Genomic DNA, 22,211 nt, shown 5'->3' on the forward strand with positions numbered 1-22,211 from the left:
ATAATGAAAAGCATGATACTTTTTGTGACAGTCAACTGCGTCTCAATTCAGGAGAGAAACAGCTCAAAATAATATCATGTTTTCTCTCCCAATCATTCTAATTGTGGCTTAAAATAATAATAAATAATACTGTATTATCAACAATCTGAACAGTTGTAGAGTTGTCAATTTAAGAGACGTTTAATGATGATAATTGAAAGGTGTTTAATAGTATTAATAGGTGGCATGTCCATTTGAATTACAGCGTTAATTTATTCCATCATGCATAACTGAGTGGAAAGTAAAATTATTATTCTATGTATTCAAATGGTCCAAAACTGTAATGTTCGAATAAAAATACTGTCTAAGTAGGCCACCTTCACTATTGTAATTGACGAGCCTAAATTTATTTTAACCTTTGACATTCATGTTCCAGCAGTCTATAGCTTGTCGTGTGTTTGAGGAAACGTCAATTTAGTTGCTCTGGTTTTTTTCAAATACGGGGAACAAATACTCTTTTTTTTCTGAGCTTTTGAAATTATTGAAACACTACTAAATATATCGAGTATCCTTTTATTTTTGTATTTATTTACACTTTACTCTTGAAAATGTCTTTTGAAGAGTTGAAACTAGTTGTGTTGTGATAAAAAGGAAGCTTGATATCTTTCAATGTGTTTCAACTGTGAACAAAATATGCGAGATAGGCCCGGTTGCACAAAAGCCAGTTAAATTTTAATCGTGACTAATTTCACGAGAACCAATCAGAGGCTTTTCTGATTGGTTCTCGTGAAATCAATCACGATTGAAATTTAACATAATTTCGTGCAACCGGATATGATAAAATAGAATAGTATAGAATATTATACATGCTGTATTAAAATAAATATTGCATCCAATACTTGAATACTGTAAATAATATAATATGTTTAGAGTTATCATGAATTGGCGTGAATAATGTGTGGATTTTGATGAATTGCATTGTAGAAAGAACAGCGCGCTTGGCTTGCGTTCCATAAGAAGAAATGGGCGTGGCAAAAGGACAACATGAGACTGGGTGACTCAGATGCGCCCGACAAGAGGTTCCGGTTGGATGGCAGTAAGCAGATGGCTGCTACTGTGGGAGCAGGCACCCGCCAGCCCACTGGCACCATTGGCAGCTTCCTCAGGAAGGCCCAACAGACTCTGCTCTCACAAAAGTGGCACATCATACAGGTACATTTCTTATATTATTCATAAAATTTTTTTATTCACTATACTATTAAAGACGTTTACTATAAAAGATTCATCTGATTTTAAAAATCCATTGGTTTGAACTCAAATCATGTAATCTTTTAAAGGTCTAACAGACCTAAAATTCTATCTTCAGCCCCAGAATTTTAGATTAATTCAACATCGAGGTCACAATCAAATTTATATATATAAATATATGAACTTTACAAATTTATTATACTATTATTCCAAAGGTATCTTATTTTAATAACCCTAATTACCAAAGCACTCATTCGAAATGATAATCTGTATACCAATGGAAAGAGAAAATTCCAAAGTTTTTTTTTTACTTTAAATACCCTGGATCCCTTTTAGACGAGGCAGCCAGCTCACACATTGTTTCACATCGCCCATTGTTTTACACAGCTCGGCCATTGTTTTGAGACTTGAACAGCCACGTTTTGGCTACCAGTGTGGTTGTCGGGCTCGGCATCCAACCAGCAGCCAAAATGTGGCTACCAGGATGGCTGTCTCGAGCTTGCTATTTTGGGAAAGTAGTTCCTAATGTTTTATTTTGAGGATTAGTTTCTTAATTTGCAGTGTTTATCGATTTCTTTAGTAATTCATGAGGAACAAATGAATGAAATGTTGCCAATGATTGTTGTCAGGTGGTGGAAACGGAGCCAGGCGTGATGCGCGCCTGGGTGCTGGCGGGTTCGGAGCTGCATCAGGTGCGCGTGCTGCTGCCACGTGTCTTCTACGTGAACCAGTTGACGCCGCGCGATGAATGCGCAGGCGCACTCTGGCGCAAGTGCAACCGCATACTGCCGCGTGCACATCGCGCGCACCACCTCTACCAGTTCGTTGTGCCCGAACTGCTCTACAGGGAGCACAGCGTGTCAGTAGCCTTTACGTACTTTACATGCATGTTCAATAGCCTCTAATTGTTAAAATAAGACTGATATTGACGTTGTTACAACATTATTTTTTTTTGTAATGAACAATTTGATTTGTTTGAATGACATATAAACTAAACTATTTTTATTATTAGGGTGTGATCACACTGAATGCGTATATGTGCAAATGTCAATCGAATCATGCATAAGCTGAAAAACAAAATTTGAAAAGTGCCATTGAAATACATTGTGACTTGCATGTAGCTGCTCACACTTAACGCAACTAGCAAGTGCAAGCTTTCAGTGCGAGTGTTCCAAATTTTGTTTCTCATCTGCAAGCTAGGTCATGCACATGTACGCATCTAATGTGAGCATACCCTTATTATCATGATTTTGACATTAGCTTATGCGTGGGTAATGGAAAGTTTGCAATTTGATGAAATGTTCAAACGTTGATGCCTACAGTCAGGATTTGAACCCACGACCAGGAAGCGCTAGCAGACTAAAGGGTGCAACGCCTTAGTCGACTCGGCTTACCTGGCCGGCTTCTAGATGACAAATATTTTAGGGCCACAGTCATTTATTATAAAATATCAGATCATAGATATTTATTAGCTTATAGACAGAAAATATTTGATTTTATCAACACGGGACTGTAATAGAGAACCAAACGTTTCATGGAATTCGTTAATATTATAATTTGATATGTATTAATAATGATAAATATCACACTTTGATATATATGACCGTAATGGGCCATTAGACGTGCTGTAACACACTACTTATTACACTATAGTGCTATTACACTTTATATCTTGAATATCTCAATTTTTTCCAATTTTCCAATATCTCAAATTGTTATAATTGATTAGTGGTTTTGATAATTTCAACATTTGAATAGTGTTTGATGAAGAAAGATACTGGAATATAGTACAAAAGCACATAAGTAATAAGCACATGAACTTGAAACTAATTTGAGAAGACTTGAATTAATTTCAAGCTCCATTGCTTCAAGAATAATTGTTGATTCATTCAAAACATGAATGAATGTTTTCTAGAATATTTTTTAGTTCCAGATCCCCCTGTTTAGGTGAACAGTGGATGCTTATTAATCTATTTATTTTGCATTGGTTTAACAGGGAACTTGCACTCGACCTGTCCAGTCCCGATATAGACGGAATCTATGAGACTCAAATGCCAGCCGAGTTCAGAGCACTGCTGGCCCTGGGCTGTCTGTGCAGAGTGGATCGCAACGAGGCCAGACGGATCGCCGGCTCTGGTCAACGCGAAAACAACACCTTCACTCTCACTCAGCTGATCAGCTGTGACCCTGCTGAGTACTCCTACTTGGACAAGGTAACTAAATACTCACATCTCAAACTTAATCTAATTTTTCAATTTGATAGACTATTTCAATGTTTGGCTCGGTTGCACAAAAGCCTGTTGAATTTTAACCATGAATGATTGCCACAAGAATCAATCCGAGAAATCTTCCCTGATTGCAGAAAAACAGTGATTTTGCAGATATCACAGAGCAATCGGGCCTAAGTTTTAATTTATTAAAAAGTATTGACATTTTAAGGTTAGTTCTGTTCACTAGACAACACACTTTACATACTATTCTCAATTGTAGTGAAAACCAGTTAAAACTAGACAACACAAAACTGGCTCTCAAATCATCTAAAGTACGGGGTTTATGTCGATAATTATTATCAGATTTTGCAGAAGAAATCTTCTTCGAAGAAAAATAATCTTCTCTGATTTGTTCTCGTGGAATTTAATCTGTGTTAAATCCAACAACCGGGCAATTTAACCTTGTTGGGCCCGGTTGCACAAAAGTATGTTGATTTTTAATCCCGATTAAATGCCAGGAGAGCCAATTCTTTTTTTAAAACTTCTGATTTGTTCTGGAATTTGATCATGATTACAATTTAAAAAAGGTTTTTGTAACTGAGTCTTTGTACAGGAAACGGCTAGTTGGGATGATCATTCGATTTTCAAGTGTCGAAATAAATTACTTGTATATACCTATTTCTGGTATTTCCTTAATTTTCTTCTATCTTTCCAAGTTCTCTGAAATGATCATATTTTCACAATATTTAGGCGCTACTCATTATTCACTTTGTTTTCTGTGGGATACTCATTCGTAATGTGTGGCATCTGAAAGCCAATTCGTAATGTGAGACATCTGATTCACAAAGCTGGTGGATATGCAATCAACAGTCGAACAGTGAAAATATAATTCCCATAAGTTCTTATGGTATTATTTGTTTTCACTCGGCCGGGCTGAGTGGGAATAGTCCTATTAGAACTCGTGGGAATTATATTTTCACTGTCACTGTTATGTGCGAATCTAGCTTAAAAAGTTCAGTATAGCTCATTTGAATGAATTTATAGATTGTTGATGAATGGTAAGATTTTTTGTTGAAACTGTAAGTAATGTGTGTAAACTTAGAAAAAATCTATACTTCATACTTTTTGAACAGTTAACGGATTCAATTTGAGCAACATCTAACAGTTGAAATTTGCTAATTTGTATGATATGTCGATTTTTGTAATTATAGAAAGTGTGTGATTTTAATCATATTTATTCTGACTGTAGCTTAAAGTATACTGTAATTTATATCAAATTAATATTCTATCTTCGTTTGAATTATATTTTCTACGTTGTGCCTGTTTTCAGTAATTTCACACTCATCAATACAGTTTTTCTACTTTCAAGAATAATTTTTTCAGTGTCTGTTTTCAATAATTTCACATTGATCAAGTGTTTTAACTTCTTTAAATATTTTTCCCAGGATGAAAGCACAGTTCGTCACATCTACATCTACTACCAGAAAGCTAGAACAGGTCCTCGAGCTCTCATTGGACTCTTTATTTCTCCAAGCAAGAAAGCTCTGATGGTAGCCTTGGACACAGTACGCACCAATCAGATGCCAGCCCTCAATAATCTGTACAACACCGAAAGAAATTCCAGAGAGAGCGACGATGCAGAAATCGAAGAATACCCGTCAGAACTGAGGTTCGATGTGGCGGTGGAAACGAGCGATCAGGCGGGATGGCGTCAGGTGCATAGAGCTCTACAGGCCTATAGAGACGAAAAGCGGGGACCAACGGTGATCTTGCTGCAGGCGCACAAAGACTACGATACTATCAATCAGCTGTGCCCAGTTATGCAGGAGTTCCCAGTTGTCCAGCTACAAACTCATGACATGGAGCCCTTCCAAGACGGCTTGGACTGGCAACGAGTGGGTGCCAAGACAGCCATCAAGCACTTTCTCAACAGCGAGGCCGGCTACAACATCCTAGTAGAACAAGCTAGGTACTTCCAGATCCCAGTCGGAAACATCCCCGAAGACCAGGCGCTGTTTGCCATTGATCTGTGTTTCGGTAGACATCTGAACAAGAACAACTTCGTGACCTGGTGTTCGCCCACTAAACGGCCTGACCTGGGCGGCAGAGAAACAGACGACCAACGTCTCCAAACCGAAGTCCAAGAGATGGCCAGTCTCGAGAATAACTCATCAGGCTGCTACACAAGTGTGTGCATACAACTTGGCATTGACAGTTTGGCAGTGAACGCCCTGCTCCAAGCACACCATATAACTGAGCTGGAAGGCACAACTTCAACCACGTCGTTTGATTGCATGCCTCAGTTGTCCATTGAGGAAATGGTGTCTGGTCAGGGACCCATCCTATCCAGCTACGACGAGACGGCTCTCACCAGTGCAGCGTTCAGAATTTTGAGGTCGATGGTCAACACCTGGGTAAGAGATGTTTCCATCAAAAGACACGTGTTCGCCGATTACCTCCTAATGAACTTCTACCGATGGATTCGATCTCCCCAAGCCTTTCTTTACGATCCAGCCTTGCATAGAACGCTGCATAATTTGATGAAGAAACTTTTCCTGCAACTGGTAGCTGAATTCAAACGGTTGGGCTCCACAATCATCTATGCCAGTTTCAACAAAATCATATTGTGTACCAAAAAGAATACAACCACCGACGCTCTGGGTTACATGGAGTATGTTGTTGCAAGCATCAGAAACAAGGAGATATTTCATGGAGTGCAAATGACTTATCAGTATTGTTGGGAGAACCTCATGTGGTTGGACACAATGAATAACGGTGGCATAAAAGGCACTCTGCCAGAGGGGCTGAGACAAGCGGGGGAGGGACAGTTGCAAGAGCTCAGTCAACTCACTCTCAGTCAAAATCCAGATGATGAATTGGAGGGTGAAAATGTAAACAGTGATGGAGATCCTGAAGTTGTGATGACTTGGAATCTAATGGATCATCTGCCAGATGTCCTTAGAAAGATAAAATCTGAATTTATAGCCGTTGTTATTAGTTATATTTGTGCGATCTATAAGTTTTTGAAAGAGAAAAGTAAGAGTTCAAATACGCCGAGAATGAGATTGAGTGGCATCGTAGGTCCAGATGCGCAAACACAAACACGCGGACTGGGGGTTGGCGCCCACGAAGAAGCTCCCGAATTCGCCAAGAATCTGATCAGTGAACAACTTGCACCCAAACTGTTCAAAATGACACAGAAACTCAACTCTAGATACCCTTCCGTAGAAGTAGACGATGGAATCGAAAAGAAAACTTTGCGACCAGCCCTTGAATTCGCCAAAGCTATCTGCAAAGTGTTGTACCTGGATAAAAGTGTCAACTTGGAAGTGGAAAAGCTTCAGGCGAATCTGTTCTGGCTGTTGAAAGTGGGCGAATTCAGCGAGCAAGGCCAGTGGCAGGAGTTTTTCCCATCGTGTGTGTTGACCGAAGTGATATGTCGCACATGCAACGACTGTCGTGACATCGACCTGAACAGGGACCTGCACAAGTCGGTGATCGAAGACAAGGTCATGTGGCTGTGTCCCTCTTGTGAGTCGCCCTACGACAACACTGAACTCGAATCGCTCCTGTTGGACATAGTACAGAGAAAGCTGATGGCCTACATCATGCAGGACTTCCAGTGCAAGAAATGCCACCAAGTCAAAGACAACTACATGAAGGATTCCTGCTCGTGTGCAGGCGAGTTCCACACTGTAGTTCAGAGTGACAAAATTTTCAAACATTTGAAAACTTTCCGCAATATTGCTCATAATTCTCAAATGGACGTTTTGGAAGAAGCAATCAATTGGATTTTAGACCAGCAAAATTCTGTTTAAATATTCGTGGTGCGTATGTAAATTCAATAATAATCAATCGTGTACATTCAAGTATTCAGGTATTGTGATATTTCTGTTCAACAATTGAGATTTAAATGACATCAGATGTAGTTTTAACTTATCAATAAGATTTTTTACACTTGACAAAAGTTTGAAGTAGTTTTTTATAAACTTATGACAATAATTTTCAGATTACTATACAAGGTCTTGTTTAAATTTCAATAGAATTTTCTTTCATTGGCTGGACATGCTTTTTACAATTTATTATTGACATGTTTTCACATTTCATACTTAAATAATCGAGTAGAATTCTATTACTATTATTTATTCGAATAATCCCTGTCAATATAATAATCACTGTGAAAGTCTGTCAATAGGGAACAACAAATATGTGGACACATCAAATGTGAAGTGATATCTCAACTTAAACTACCAAGACCAGTAAAATCTTGATAATAAGACTGTATATGTAACCCAACAATATAATAGTAAGTGTAGTTTAAAATAAGTTTTGTAATTATAAAATAAAATAAATATACAACTGCTATACCATGTTGTTATCTATATTACCATGGAGAAAGTAGATATCCCATGGTTTAGGTCTTTTATGTTCCAAATTTCAAGCCAATTTTTTGCTAACTCAAGTCGATAACTGTCGACTGATGTCTATTATAACGGTTTTGGCCGGGTAAAAGTGTAAGATCGGCTCAGTATGAGAGACTACCAATGTCACAAAGTTTCATGAAGATCTACTAGGACTATGGGCTTGAGTCAACAGTGAAATTTGGAACATAAATGCCCTATACCATGGGATATCTTCCTCGCCATATTTTCTCAGTGATATTACCTTAATGTTTCAGAAACTCCTGAATAATGTAGATAATAACTTATTGAATAATAAGTAGAATACCAAGAAAGTTTTCTTTTACTGTTCACCTAAGCTTTCAAGTTTATGTTGGATCAGTGATGCTCCATTATGTTGTTGCTTGTTATATAAATGGAAATGAAAATAATGGGTAAATAAATATACAACTTATTTAGTTACCTGATTTATTTTAACTTATTAACATAATATTTGTTGACGTAGAACAGCTAAAGAGACGTTATTCACGTACAGTATTTAACAATGGATCTTACTTGACTGGATCGATTTTCTGATCTGTAAAACAAAATGATTATATACAGTAATTATATAAAATTATAGTAAAATATAAATAATACTGCAGTAAGAGATTATATTACACTAGTCAATTGTATGTTAGTATTTTTTCAAACAATATTAATTCTTGAGCAACAATATCATAAACTTCACTTACAGAACCAATCGAACCAATCCACTATAAATAACGAATCCATCCACTACAAATAAAGACTCTTATAAAGAATAAGTCACAATATACTTTAAATTAAAAGATAGTCCAATTATAATGTGATGAAAGGAATGAATATCAAACTTTTTTATTTTCTCAGCTCAAGTCAATAGTAGAAATAGCTATACTTAAATCTTCCAATATTTTGTAACCAATACGATTCAATTTGTTTTTAAAGACGTGAATTTTGTAAGTTCTATTAGAGCCAAGCAACGTAAAGCGTTTTTGAACTGGCAGGGCAGAAAGCTCTTCGATTGGCTGATTATCAGCTCATTGGGTTGGCTTTCGGGAATCAGCTGATAATATAATGAAACAAATATAATCAATTATTATTAATAGAAACAATATGAAAATTAGACTCCTGGCCTTCTTTGAAATTCCTTCCGCTGAGGAAGGGGTGGCAAGTTTCCTCTAAGGCGCCTGGCCACCCTAGACTCAGCCTTTTGACCCACATTTGTGCCTGGAGTTTCACCCATCTCTGGTCTCTTGGGTTTTTTTCTTTTTGCCCCCCTCCCGAAACTCTGCAGGGTCAAAAGCCTCACCTCTCCCAAGAAGTTTTGCCTGAATGGCCGCCCTTATTTGAGCAGTGATGAGTTTTGGCCTCTCCACCCACAAACTCGTGACCTACGTGAGTTCCACTCCTGGCTTTTTTGTAGGTCCTTCCGCTGAAGGAGGGGTCGCCAAATTGCCTCTAGGGCACCTGGTCACCCTCGACTCAGTCTCTTGACGTACATTTGTGCCTGGAGTTTCACACCCAACTCTGGTCTCTTGGGTTTTTCTTTTTGCCCCTCCGAAACTGCCCTGATGGGGATAACATGGGTGAATTCTGGTTTTCGACACATTCTTAAGTAAGATGTTCGACTCAAAGCTCCCCCACCCCACGGGGGACAAACAAATATAATCAAACTTTCAGATAGCTTCCTGCCTTGCTGACACGTCCGCCGCAAGTGTCAAAAAGGATTCATGTGCCTTGAACCGAAGTGGGGGAAAATCTCATCGTACCTCATGATTGTGATAGGAGAGCCAAATAATTTTTAATTTGCACAAATATTTTTAATTTTTAAAAGCTAAATTTTAGAGCCAAATATTTTATTAATTCGCACTTGATAACGCCAACAAAAAAGTGGGCAGATTCTGAATATAAAAGTTTGAAAGTATGTTTACCTGGGAAGGTTATTGATGGGAACTTGGTCATGTCTTCACCATCCTTTCCGCCGTACTGAGCATTTAGCCTGGCAAGTTCAGCCTTCAGTTCGCGTTGGATTTCTGGTGTCATGTCGACCAATTGTTTGCCTCCACTGGAAAAAAATCAGTATATTCTATAATTCATATCCCCATAAACGAGCATCTAACCGATAACTTTCAAACACCTTTCTTGATAACGATTTCGACTCACTCATCTTACTCTTGTTATTTGCTTAAAGTGACAGTTTGAGATCGTCAGATTCTGACATCCTTTTCTTTTTTGCTTCAAATCAGATTTATTAATAATTATAAGTGTGTGATCACATTGGATGCTTATATGTGCAAGTGCAAGCTTTAAGGTTGAGTGGTAGAAAGGACTTTCTAGTCCTAACTCCGCCTAATAAAGAGTATTTTCATTTCATTTCAAGCTTGGTGAAGATAAGAAACAAAATCTGGAAAGAGCAATCCAATGTGATCACACACTTATAATTATAAATAAATCTGATTGAGAAAGGTTGAGAAACCCGGTTGAGAAAGGAGACACAGTCTCCGAAAATTTTCCTCATTTCTAATGTAAGTTTTCAAGTGTTTTCAATCTATTTATATCGCGTCTCCTGTTTTAATTTATATTACAAACTTTAAAGTGTCCTATATATATATATATATATATATATATATATATATATATATATATAAATTTAAGCACTCTTTATGATAGAGTTAAATTGAAACAGGAAACGTATTTTTTAAAATTTCGTTACTATTTTAAAATTTCTAAAATTTCGGTTCTGACTATTCGTTTTCGTTGCAGCAAAGTGCCAGTATAACGAGTTTTACGTCCTAAAGTTAGCATCTGATAAACATTGGGTTGCTTCAGATATCCTTTTCAATTATTAGATAAAGCAGATAGTTCTTTCCTTTTCCAACTCCACACCGTTGCCAATTTGACAGGAGTTTTTGTAGAAATCAAAATTAAATTCCATAAAATTCAACCTCATTTGAATAATTAACAATCTATAATAGTATTATCAAATAGTGACGTTACTTGAATCACAACTATCAGGGCCGCCCCGAGGTTAATAGGCGCCCGAGGCGAGATTTTGATATGAGCCCCCCTCCCAAGTATAGCGCGGTAAGGTATTATTTAAAAGTAAAGCTACATTGCTCTTCCAGGAGAGCTTCCATTATGGGCTGCATCCTCTCCTTGATAATCATGCTATAGATTTTGTAAGCAGAATTTAGCAAGCTGATTCCTCTAAAGTTGTCACAGGAACTTCTTAGTCCAGTCAATATAGACATAAAAAAGAAGGTGTGCTTGAAATTTATATTGCAGTTCTGATTTTTTAATATATTATAGGAGTAATAATATCCTATGGATACATGAGAGTCCAAAAAAATAGTCCAGAACCTCGTATTTTCAGTTCATTTTCCAGTTTTCAGCTATTTCTGCCAAATCCAGTAATAATAAATTTGCTCTAGCCTTTGTTCTAGATTATAAAATTCTGAATAAAATGAGATCATTCGCAACTCTTATTCTCCAATAAGTACTGAGTTATGATTTTCCAAAAATGAGTAAATTTTTTAAAAAAATCAATTTTGATTCTGATGCATTATAGTTTTTGATCAACAATATCAATAGCTTGTCCAAAGCTGGGTGTCAACTACTATAGAAACGGTGAGAAAAAAAATGTAACAACTTTTCTGTCCTATGGAGACTACTGACTTTATAAAGTAAATCTCACAGATAACTACATGTCTACTTACTCGCTCTTGGCTTTGTATTCACGGAGCTTATCAAGGAAAATTTGCTGGATAGGATCAGAGGCTTTCTGGGCTGCAACATAGGAGACGGCCAAGTTGCGTTTCAACACCATTGGCAGATGAGTTCTCAATTCCGAAAAAAGTTGTGTGGCGAGCATCCTAAAAGATAGAAACCAAAATTAAAAAAAAACAATATAGTAGGGGAGAGTAGGGATAGTTGAGCCACTTTTTTATTTTTATTTTTTTAATCTTTTTTGAGATGTAGTAAAATGATGCTCTAAATGTCTCAATAAGCCATGTTCTTTTCTCTATAGAATCGTATACTTGAAATCTTGAACAAACTATCTTTACTATTAAAAAAAAAAGTTTACAACAATTTTAAGAACATGGCTCAACTGTCCCCATGGTGGGGATACTTGATCATGGGGGTGGGGATACTTGATCTAGTTGGTAGAAAAAACATAAATTTACTTTTGTTAAGATTTTATAATATGGAAACTCTTGTGCAATACATTAATAAACTGTTACATAGTTGTAACAGGACTTATAATCTAATTTGTAATGTTAGTTTTAACAACTCTGACTACGGTTTGTATAAAAACGTATGAAAAATTGAAATAGTGAAACGTATACCATTGTTTTCTTTTTAAAGAAGAACAGTCTGATTAGAGTGTAGCTTGCAGGAATAATGAAGTCATGTAATCTAAGAAACAGAAAGTCCTTCAAACCCTGTTCTGAAGATGAAGCTTGTCACACGATCGTTTTTTGAGTTTAGGCTAAATAGCAAGTTCTTACTTACTTACTTCTTACTTCTGATGTCTTCCTCACGGTCCTGGGATCGGGGAATCGTCAATGGATTTGGTCTCCTCTGTCAGAGTCGTCAGGTGTATAGAGTATCCTGCACTATACTCTAAGGTGGTGGTACGTATGCTCCTCAATAAATTCGGTCACTGCATAGTACGGTCTTGCAATGAGGTATTTTTTCAGCTTTCTGTGGAATGTTGTCCGTGAATCCCTCAAAGTCTTTAGGCTGTCCGGTAGATAGTTGAAGAAATGTGAGCCTGCATAGGTAGGTATGTTCTTGAATTTGCTCAGCCTGTGTTGCGGAAGGTCAATGTTCAGCTTGCTTCTTGTGTTATGAGTGTGTTGGCTATTTCTGAGATTCGGGCTTGAGTCTATGGCAAGAGTTATGGTTTCAAATATGTAGATAGAGACCACAGTAAGTAGTTTGTTTTCGACAAATAATGGTCTACAGTGCTCCAGTGCATCTCTTCTTAGGATGGTTCGTAAGGCTTTTTTTTGACTTCGTAGAACTCTGTCCATGTGCACCTGCGCTGATGCTCCCCAGGCAACAATGCCGTATCGCAGTTGTGAGGCAAATAGGGCATGATACGCGATAAATGTGGTACTGACATCAGTGGTACATCTTATTCTACGAAGTACATATGTGGCTGAAGCTAATTTCTTACACAGAAGATCAATATGATCATTCCAGTTCAGGTGCTTGTCCATCATGATACCAAGAAATCTTGTACAATCCTTTGTATTTGTTGGTTCATTGGTTACATTGTTGTCCATATTGAATATCTGTCCCTTTGGAGTGAAGTTTATATTTACTGTCTTGTCTTTATTGATTGATAGTTTCAGTTTCCTACATATATTTGTGGCCATTTCAAGTGTCGAGCTTACATCGTTGCTTTCGGATACTCTGTCTGATGGGATTATTATGGTGGTATCGTCTGCAAATAGTACACATTTTTGGTCCTTCTTGAGATTATTTGGGAAGTCATTTATGTAAATGAGAAAGAACAAGGGTCCTAGAATTGACCCTTGAGGAACACCCTTGGACATTTTGCAAAGAGATGATTTGGCACTAGTCAAGGCAGTGTGCTGCTGATAACTGATTTCAACATACTGATACCTTTCAGTGAAATAATTTTGGATCCATTCTATTACTTGGCCCTGAATGTTTAGCTGTTTCAGTTTTGTGATTAGGATTTCTTGGTCTAAGTTGTCGAATGCCTTCTGCAAGTCTAGGAACAGGCCAGATGCTATCCTCTTTTCCTCCCAGATCTCATTAATCACCCTGCAGAGATATGCTATTGCTGTGTTTGTACTCCGCCCCTTCCTAAAACCATGTTGAAATGATGAAATCAGTTCATTTTTTTCCAGGTGTGCTATTAACTGATTGTACACCACCCGCTCAGTCAGCTTTGAAGTTCCAGGCAAATTTGATATTGGTCTGTAGTTGTTTGGATTAAGCTTGTCTCCTTTCTTGAAGACTGGATACACCTTGGAAATTTTCATCTTACTAGGCAAAGTAGATTGACTCAATGAGGTGTTGATGATGTGGGTCAATGGTTTTATGACTTCTTCTTTGCAGAATTTCAGCATCTTCCCAGAGATTTCATCAAAGCCTGCCGAATTGTTGGACTTTAAATTATTAAGAAGTTCATCCATTCCGTGATGAGTGACACTTTTGAAGGCTGAGAAAATTGGTATACTATTGTCGGGCTCAGTTTCAGATGTGGTACTGGTTTGTGATTGATTTGTGTGGTTTGATGCTTGAGGTAAGGTGAAGATGCTATTGAAGATATTGCTGATTTCAAGTGGATCTGCTGTCAGCTTACCATCCAGAAGAAGCCTATGCTGTTCTGCCTTCCATCTTGCTTATTTCTTTCACTATTCACAGTTTTCCACAGCTCTTTGGTTTTGTCTTTTGAGTTTTTTATTTTGTTCATTGTGTGATCCGTTCTCTTCCTCTTCACTTCAATGTCATAGGTTTTCTTTGACTCTTGAAACCTGTTTTTGTCTTCGATTGATCCTGTCAGCAGGTATCTGTCATGCAAACTTTGAAGGGAGACTTTCATCTTCTGCAACTCACAATCCATAAAAATAATTTTATTTGGTACATTCATTTTTTTCGGTCCTAGAGGCATAATGTGGTCAATGCTCTGGCGCATTATTTGCAGAAAGTTATTATATTTTACTTCGACAGACTTTGGTATATAGACAGACTCCCAATTTGTTGTATTTAACATTTGCTTTAGTTCAGTTAATTTGTTTTTTGAGACATTCCTAGAGTATCTGTAAGTGGTGTGGCAACTTTTACTTCTATTTTTTATTTTGCATAGCAACAAATGGTGGTCTGAAAGTGGTGTATAGTGTGCTTTTACCTCGATCTCCTCTTGTTTGATAGTTGTGTAACACCCATCAATGCTGGATACAGTAGTGGGGGTTTTCCTTGTTACAGGGATGTGATGTATTCTGCATCCAAACTCGGATAACACATTTCGAAGGTCCTTTACACTACGCTCATCTGGTCTGAGTATGTCAAAGTTTGCATCTCCCAGTATTACTATATCATTTGACTTCTTAGTGTGTTGTCCCAGTAACTGTCCCAATTTTCCTAAAAATTCTGCTGTATCAGTGCTAGGAGATCTGTATGTTCCTATTAGAATCAATTTTCTTGATTGATATTTGAGTATCAATCCAACAGTTTCAAACACTTGTTCCTTTGATTTGCATTGTTCTGGTAACTGAAGCTCGTCCATGTCAACAGAAAAATGATTTTTTACAAAAATAGCTATGCCACCCCACATATGCTCAGTTCGGCAATAACTGGAGGTCAGTCTAAAACCTTCGATATTTGTGAGATTCAATTGGTCCGCGCCTAAGCCATGTTCTGAGATAATTAGAATATCAGGGTGAAATTTTTCGAGCTCTACAACTAGTCCATCAAGTTTATTTTGAAGACCTCTTTGAATATTTAGGTGGAGAACAGTCAACGATTTTTTGTGTGGATGTGCATTTTCTATTGTTTTATTGGTTGTATTATTTGGTCTATTGCGGTTTCGGTCATCTTTCTGTTTTGTTAGCTGCTATCCTGAATTCCTACCTTGACACTCCAGCGCACTTGCAAGTTGTTCAGCCACGATTTTGGAACCTTCTGGGTTCAAACTTCGTCCATCCCAGCTCAGGTGACACTTATGTAAATGATTTGAGTTGTCAATAAATGTAGCATTAAGCTGCCAGCACATAAACTTCAGAGCCTTGTTTGTTTCGTCAATAAATCTCTCACCTATATCCTCCCGAATTGGAATAGATGTAACATACCAATTAGTGTGTGGAAACCGTTTAATGTTAGCCTCTAAAGTGAGCCATAATGGTCTCATGACATGATTCGGTGTCTTAGCCCTACACAGGTTATTTGAGCCTACATTGAGTACAACCTTCGATGGTATAGTGTTTCTGATTTTTAGTGCTCTACTGACATCCTGGATTTTTCCAAAGGGTACAATTTCCACCTCCAAATCTTGCCCAAATGTGTCTCTCATTATATCTCCCACCAGCCTTAGCGTATTGTCCCCGATCAGCAGTGGTGCCTCCCCCTCCTTTCCCTCAGCCCGTTCCCCAAATCCTTGAGCAGGGCGCCCCTCATCCTGTGGACCGTTCCGACATTCATCCCCGTTCTCATCAACACAACTCTCTTTTACCTTATTTGAATGTGGTTTTGGTTTGGCATTGCAGGCCTCCATGATCCTGTTTCGAACTTCAGCTCCCTCGCTTGGCAGTGGCTCTGGTGCATTCTTTGTCGCTGCCGAGGATTCTTTAATCCGGACAGGGTTTACCTCATTTGTACACTCGGAGTCCTCTATCAAGAACGCTGTAGCATCCTCCATCCTCTTTCTTACCGGGCAGCAGGGCTCTGGATGGATACCTTGAGAGAAGTCACGAATTATATTTTCCATGCTGTAAATTACACTTGTCTTTCTTGCTATGATATCTGACAGACGACTATTGTTAGTCCGTAGTATTTTTATCTCATTTTTCAAGTCCTCTATATCATCATGTAAAACTTTAATTATGACATCATAGCTGTTATAGCTTTGGCGCATTCTGGGGTTTGAGCCTTGATATGTCAAGTCAGTGCTTTGAAATGTTTTGTTAGGCAATGTATAGTTACATTGTAATTTGTCATTCAGGTCAGATTTTAGCAAATCATTGTCATTTGAATTATTTAGTAGTATTGAGATATGGGAAGCTTCAGCATTTATACGAGTCTTACATTCCTCACACATCCAGGTTAGGTTAGAACTTTTACCCGCTTTCATTTCGTCATACTGTTTGTTGGTTATGTTGACACACTTGGTGTGATACCATTTATTATCGTTACAGTCGCATGTTACAGCATGGTCACTGTTCTCAACTGGTTTGCGGCAAACACCACATGGAGACTGGATATTTTCATTATTTATGGCCTTTTCAGATTGTTTTTTCCCATTTTGGTAAGCAAGCAGATAATATGTTGTCTTGCAGGGAGAAAGATGGGAATTTGGTTACTTGAGTTTGTCAAGAGTCAACAATCAAAGCATAAAGGTTATATCAGTGCAGTCAAGTTTTCATATATCACAGTCAAATATCACAAAGTTAGGCCGGGGTAACACATAAAACAAAACGATGACACAATTAACCAATAATATATCCTATAATTTAAATAACATGAAGCAATTTATAGGAATTTTGTGAGCAGGTCAGAATCTTCAATCAAAACGTAGAGGTTAGATCAGGCCAAAAACATAAAATTCTATCACAGTCGAATATCACAGTCTTGAGCAAGGGAAACAATAAAATTAAAATGTTTCCAATGATACAGTCAGAAACTAAAATTCCAGTAATAACGGGTTGAAATTGCAAATATAGGCAATAATTTAGTTCAAGTCACTAGTTCGAAAGGTTGAAAAGTCGTTGAGAATTGGAAAACAAGATCTTGTATCTAGTAGTCTGACCTATTTTGATCAGTCTCAACTTTATTTATTATAATATTACCCAGAGTCTATCCAATAGAATAAGGAATTTTTTAAATTTTTCTTTTTATGAGTTGAGAAATAACATGCGTGCACTGATATGTACAGGCAGAAAACTGTGTGTAGAAACTACGTCATGATGTGCGGTTTCAGGAGTTTGTAAAATGAATCCAACTTCACTAAAAATATTTTAAATCAATTTGGGTATTATCGTTATATTTCCAATGTCGTATTCTGTCACTATAAGAATAATTTTTCAGTGATAAATTGTAAAGATCTCACCCGATTTCAATGTTCCAGTCGTAGCAGGTTAGCTTGGTATAGTCACGGATTCATTAACAGTTTTGACAAATAAAGACTCAGTTTCGATTAAAAATTTTTGGATAGAAATTCAATAAAAGTGTTCAAGTCACGAAATTAAGTGGCAATATGATGAAATACGCAAAATTTTTTTTAAGAAACACTTTATTAGTACGGAGCGATTTTTACTTGGTATTCAGAGCTGCCACTCGCAGCTCTGGATGCAAGTAAAATACATTTTTTATGATCAGAGTAAAACAGGTGTATTTTTTCAAGTAAACAGACAGTCGACTATTTAATCACTTGTCTAAAGCTAAGCCGACAGGCAAACGCAGTATTAATGGATTTCAACTGTACTATAAAAATATGTAAATTGTACACGAAAAGATAGCGAGCCGTTGGTAAAGATTTTAGGTTAGGTCTAAATCAGTATTTTCAGTGTTTAATCAGTATGATTAGAAATGAAGAAATACAGTAATTTATCAATGATTATAACTTCAATATTACGGTAATCTAAGTAATAAACTGTACTCGGAAACTGATAAGGTAGTTTATGTCAATATGAGTACCTAGTTACAATACAACGTTCCCATGAAATAATCTCTTGGCAATGGCATGGAAGATTCCTACCAAGAAAGAAATAGTCAATATTGTTATGAAAGGAAGATGAGGAATACCTGATATGGTATGTTTCTAACACATAACACCTTTAATAAAAAAATTATGCCACCGGACTAACTCATTTAGCAAGTCGTGGCTAGTGACTCAAAATGATAGATTGTAACACAATATTTTCATCGGATTCAATAATATTTCTATTGAATATTAAATGACATGATTGACTTACTCTAGGTTTAATTTTAATTCTGAAATAAACATTTCAAAGGATATAAAATTTGTTTTTTAATTTATTTTAAGGTTAGGTACCCAAGGGCGAAAGGACAGAAATTGCAAATCTGCTTGGTATCCAATTCTGAAATTTACACTATTTCACAAACCTGCAATCCAATATATTTTCTAAAAGTTACAAGAACACTTACTTGGTGATGGATTTAGAAAATTTGTTTTAATACAAATTAAACAAATTTATAGATTTTGCTCGACCCAGAATCCAATGTCGTCGGTCGTTATGCCAGACTGCCAGCTGATTCTGAAGAATTGAAGATTTCAACTGCTACAGTCAAGTAAGCTACTTTTCAGAAGTAACCAACTAAAGTTATTGTATTTTCAAGTCATATATATTGCAATTGTTGCTTGATGATATACTTTCTTAAGTTTGATCTTCTTTTAAGAGAAATAAAGAAATTTCAAGGTGTTAATAATTTATTTGAATAATTTCCAATTCATCTAAAACGTTTGAAATTATTGTCTTGACAACGTAGTACGTAGCATACCACAGTAGATATTCTGCTCATGCGCAGAACCTCAATAAATACCAGTGCTGCTGCCATCTTCTGGCTTATTTTAGAACGTCCTGAAGTTGTGAATTGTTTTCATGAATGTAATTTTGACAACTACACTACATTACCGCAAGTAGTTACTACGTAGTGTGGTTAGTCAGTTTTATCGTTCATTCATCTCTGTGATCAAGTGAACTTGATTTGTAATTTGTTTTCATAGTTTGTTCTTTCTATTCATTTCACTAGCATTTGACGGTTATTTTTGTGGTGTGAACAGAACTACTACGGTATTCACTGTGTTTGAATCGGACAAAAACTTCTACACACCTGTACCTTTTGTACCGGTAGTTCTAGAATCCAGCGTGATGTCCAGAAGGTGAGGACTGATTTGTTATTATACTCCGTGCAAGCATGACTCATGAGTTAGGTAGTTCTTTAGGAAAATTTTACTGTTCAAGATCTTTTTTTTCTGTGTTCGTTTAAGAATATTGAACAAGTTAATTTAAAATAATTCAAATTAAATTTTAAAATTTAATTCATTACAGTTGCAGGAAATTTAGTACATTGAACAATTTTTTAATTAAGTTACATTTCTATATTAGAGCATGGTACCAAATGTACCTTATATTGTAGAGAATTTCACTGAAGTAGCATATTGATATTCATTTTTTATTCATACAATTATAACCGGGAGATAACAATCAGCTCAGTTCAAATTCCTCTCTCAATTTTTGGAAGTACTTTAAGGCCCGGTTGCACAACAGGTCAACAGCTGGTTGAATTTTAACCGTGATTAATTTCACGAGAACCAATCAGAGAAGGCGTTTTTGAAAAGACTTGCCTCTCTGATTGGTTATTGTGGAATTAATCACGGTGAAAATTTAACCGGCTGTTCTGCAACCGGCACAAGGTGTTAAAAAAGGCTGTGTTACAGAAATACAAAAATTGGATTTTTTTAATTCAGTAGAATGTAGAAAGATACTACAGTGATACGTTAATATACTGTAACATACCTGAGAATTATTATTTATTAAAAAATTTTTGTCAGTATAATGTCTTAATCATTTAAGCTTATATTTCATGTTCCAATCCGTGGTGGAAATAATGTTTAATTGAAGTCTCATTTATTGATTAGGAATCAATGAAAAATCAGCAATAGCTTGCCATGACGCAACTACAGAATAGTACATCGAAATTTGTTAGGAGGAGGTTCTAAAATAAATCTTTGGGGATCCGAAAGAAAGGTTGTCTATGACGTCTATCAACGTTTTTTGCAGATGCCCCTGATTCATGATGGAGGGGGGGGAATGCTTAAAGTCAGACTCATCACTTCTAAATTGCCGGTTTTGTAAATTACTACGACAATGTTCCAGTAATACCATTCTAATATAACTTTCCAAAATCCATTTTTTCTTGAATTTTGATTTTTTCTTGAATCAACGAATTCCATTTTAATAGAATTCAACAAAGTTATAGAACCACCTAGCCCATGAGAATTGGGAAAAAATCCATTTCTCAATAAAATTCCTTATATGAGTTAGTTTGGCTTGACATTGGTTCTACTCGTCTAGATCTCAAGTTACTCAAAAAGGTGTTTACAGTGTTCAAAATATGACAATAGGCAGTGTCTAGATCTGCATAATAATATCGTCTATCTCTCATAACATATTGGACAGGATGCAATGGATTCAAAGTGCTAAATGGTGAGAGAATATCAATCTTGTCAACAGGACGTCATGTACAGACCACTGTACTTGTCACAAGTACAATAATGTCTTGTTCAATTCGACACGTTCACATTAATAATTCAAGGGAGTTTCGTCAGTATTGGTCTTTTTTACATGAACAATCAATGTGTTGCCAATTTTCGTTTTGATTCATCACATGCGAAAATCGGATGTTCAAGTGAGAATAATTATTAGATAAAGTAACTTACCTACCCGTCCATTGTATAGAATCTTCATTTGTCATATAATTATATTCTACTAAATATGCTATGTAATGTGAACAACCGTGAGCTAACTCATTGCAAATCCAGAAGGAATGGACGATAGATGTCCGTATAAGTGTTCCAACAAAAATAATGAGTGTGGTTGGATAATTCAATCATAAATATGTGCTCTAAGATCAGCTTGATAAATTAGCCACTAAAAATCCAAATATATAATATATTAAAATCTCTAGTATTTAGTAGATTTATTTGTATCGAATATATTTTCATCTCAGGGTGCAAGATTCGGCACCTGACGGAATAGGTAGAGCCATTCATCTAGTGAATTAGAACTATGATAAATTATCGCAAATTGTATTGCAAAAATTAAATATTATATGCATATGTTTTAATAGCCTAGATTTCGTACTTCTTTGATTAAATAGAAATTTCTAAAATATTGATCTATATTTTTCTTTCAATTAAATACCTTTAATACTAATTTTTACTTGCGCAAGTATTACTCTTATTAATTTCTCAATTTATAATAACCCTTTCGGCGAGCTAGCTTTGATCATCAGATTATTTCGAAGCACTAGGGCGCCCATCACTAAATTCAAATTAATCACTCACGTGTCGAAAATCTTCTTGTAAGCCGCCGATGTCGATCCAACTCCATGCGGTCCGGGAATATGGTAGCCGGAATCGTCTCCTCCAGGGGGTTATAAATTTAAATAAAATGAAAAATGACTTCTGCTTCACAATAGCATCACGAAGTCTTTTAAGAAATTTAATAATTTACTTTAACTTTAAATTTTTACAAAATTATTAATAAGGTACTTCGCTCTAAAATATTTGGGGTCCTCTTATGGTGGCATCTGGCTGGCGAGTGCTGGTTCTTCCTTCTCAAGTTTTACAGATCCTCTTTCCGACTTTCAAATTAGCATAAAATTTAAATATCCCAATCCTCCGCCATTAAATTCAAATAGATCTTACAAAAAATGCCAAAATATTGCTTAGATTATATGATTAATAATTTCTTTGCATTCGAGCCATATCGATAACATAGATTACACAAATTTTTACACAAAATCTAGTACATTTATATAAATATATATAAATATTTTTGAATTGGCCTACAGTTGCCGCCTATTAACTGCCGTTTTACTATTGGTGCATGCAAATTTTATTCGGTATTCATGC

General features: G+C 36.4%; 3 protein-coding genes across 4 annotated transcripts in view; 2 read left to right on the forward strand and 1 right to left on the reverse strand.

Moving 5' to 3' along the window:
- LOC111044438 (DNA polymerase epsilon catalytic subunit 1) overlaps positions 1 to 7,803 on the forward strand; it is a 46,883-nt gene extending 39,080 nt beyond the window's left edge. Inside the window, exons 24-27 of the mRNA XM_039427069.1 lie at positions 964 to 1,191; positions 1,857 to 2,086; positions 3,224 to 3,440; positions 4,883 to 7,803. Coding sequence (XP_039283003.1) covers positions 964 to 1,191; positions 1,857 to 2,086; positions 3,224 to 3,440; positions 4,883 to 7,255 — 3,048 coding nt within the window. The 3' untranslated portion in view covers positions 7,256 to 7,803. The remainder of the gene's footprint in view (positions 1 to 963; positions 1,192 to 1,856; positions 2,087 to 3,223; positions 3,441 to 4,882) is intronic.
- A 485-nt stretch (positions 7,804 to 8,288) lies between these two features.
- LOC120350930 (ATP synthase-coupling factor 6, mitochondrial) lies at positions 8,289 to 19,193 on the reverse strand. The gene is made up of 4 exons (XM_039426264.1): positions 18,719 to 19,193; positions 11,575 to 11,730; positions 9,790 to 9,923; positions 8,289 to 8,414 (listed from the first exon to the last, which is right to left on the reverse strand). Exons 2-4 carry the CDS (start codon positions 11,727 to 11,729, stop codon positions 8,389 to 8,391), a joined length of 315 nt encoding a protein of 104 aa, XP_039282198.1. The 5' UTR covers position 11,730; positions 18,719 to 19,193; the 3' UTR covers positions 8,289 to 8,388.
- LOC111059182 (protein C-ets-1) overlaps positions 19,181 to 22,211 on the forward strand; it is a 229,077-nt gene continuing 226,046 nt past the window's right edge. The window contains exon 1 of one of the 2 annotated variants that reach the window (XM_039426261.1): positions 19,181 to 19,454. In XM_039426261.1, coding sequence (XP_039282195.1) covers positions 19,444 to 19,454 — 11 coding nt within the window. In that variant the 5' untranslated portion in view covers positions 19,181 to 19,443. The remainder of the gene's footprint in view (positions 19,455 to 22,211) is intronic. The other variant, XM_039426260.1, reaches the window with a different exon arrangement.

This window comes from Nilaparvata lugens, chromosome 4 (assembly GCF_014356525.2).
Source record: "Nilaparvata lugens isolate BPH chromosome 4, ASM1435652v1, whole genome shotgun sequence".
NCBI classification, from domain to species: Eukaryota; Metazoa; Arthropoda; class Insecta; order Hemiptera; family Delphacidae; genus Nilaparvata; species Nilaparvata lugens.

Bases quoted from the DNA above. Each gene is read 5' to 3' on its own strand.
- LOC120350930 (XM_039426264.1), bottom strand. From the start codon at position 11,729: ATGCTCGCCACACAACTTTTTTCGGAATTGAGAACTCATCTGCCAATG. The intron at 9,924-11,574 runs GTAAGTAGACAT...ATTTTTTTCCAG, and splicing joins GAATACAAAGCCAAGAGCGA to TGGAGGCAAACAATTGGTCG. The intron at 8,415-9,789 runs GTAAACATACTT...TTTGTTTTACAG, and splicing joins CCCATCAATAACCTTCCCAG to ATCAGAAAATCGATCCAGTC.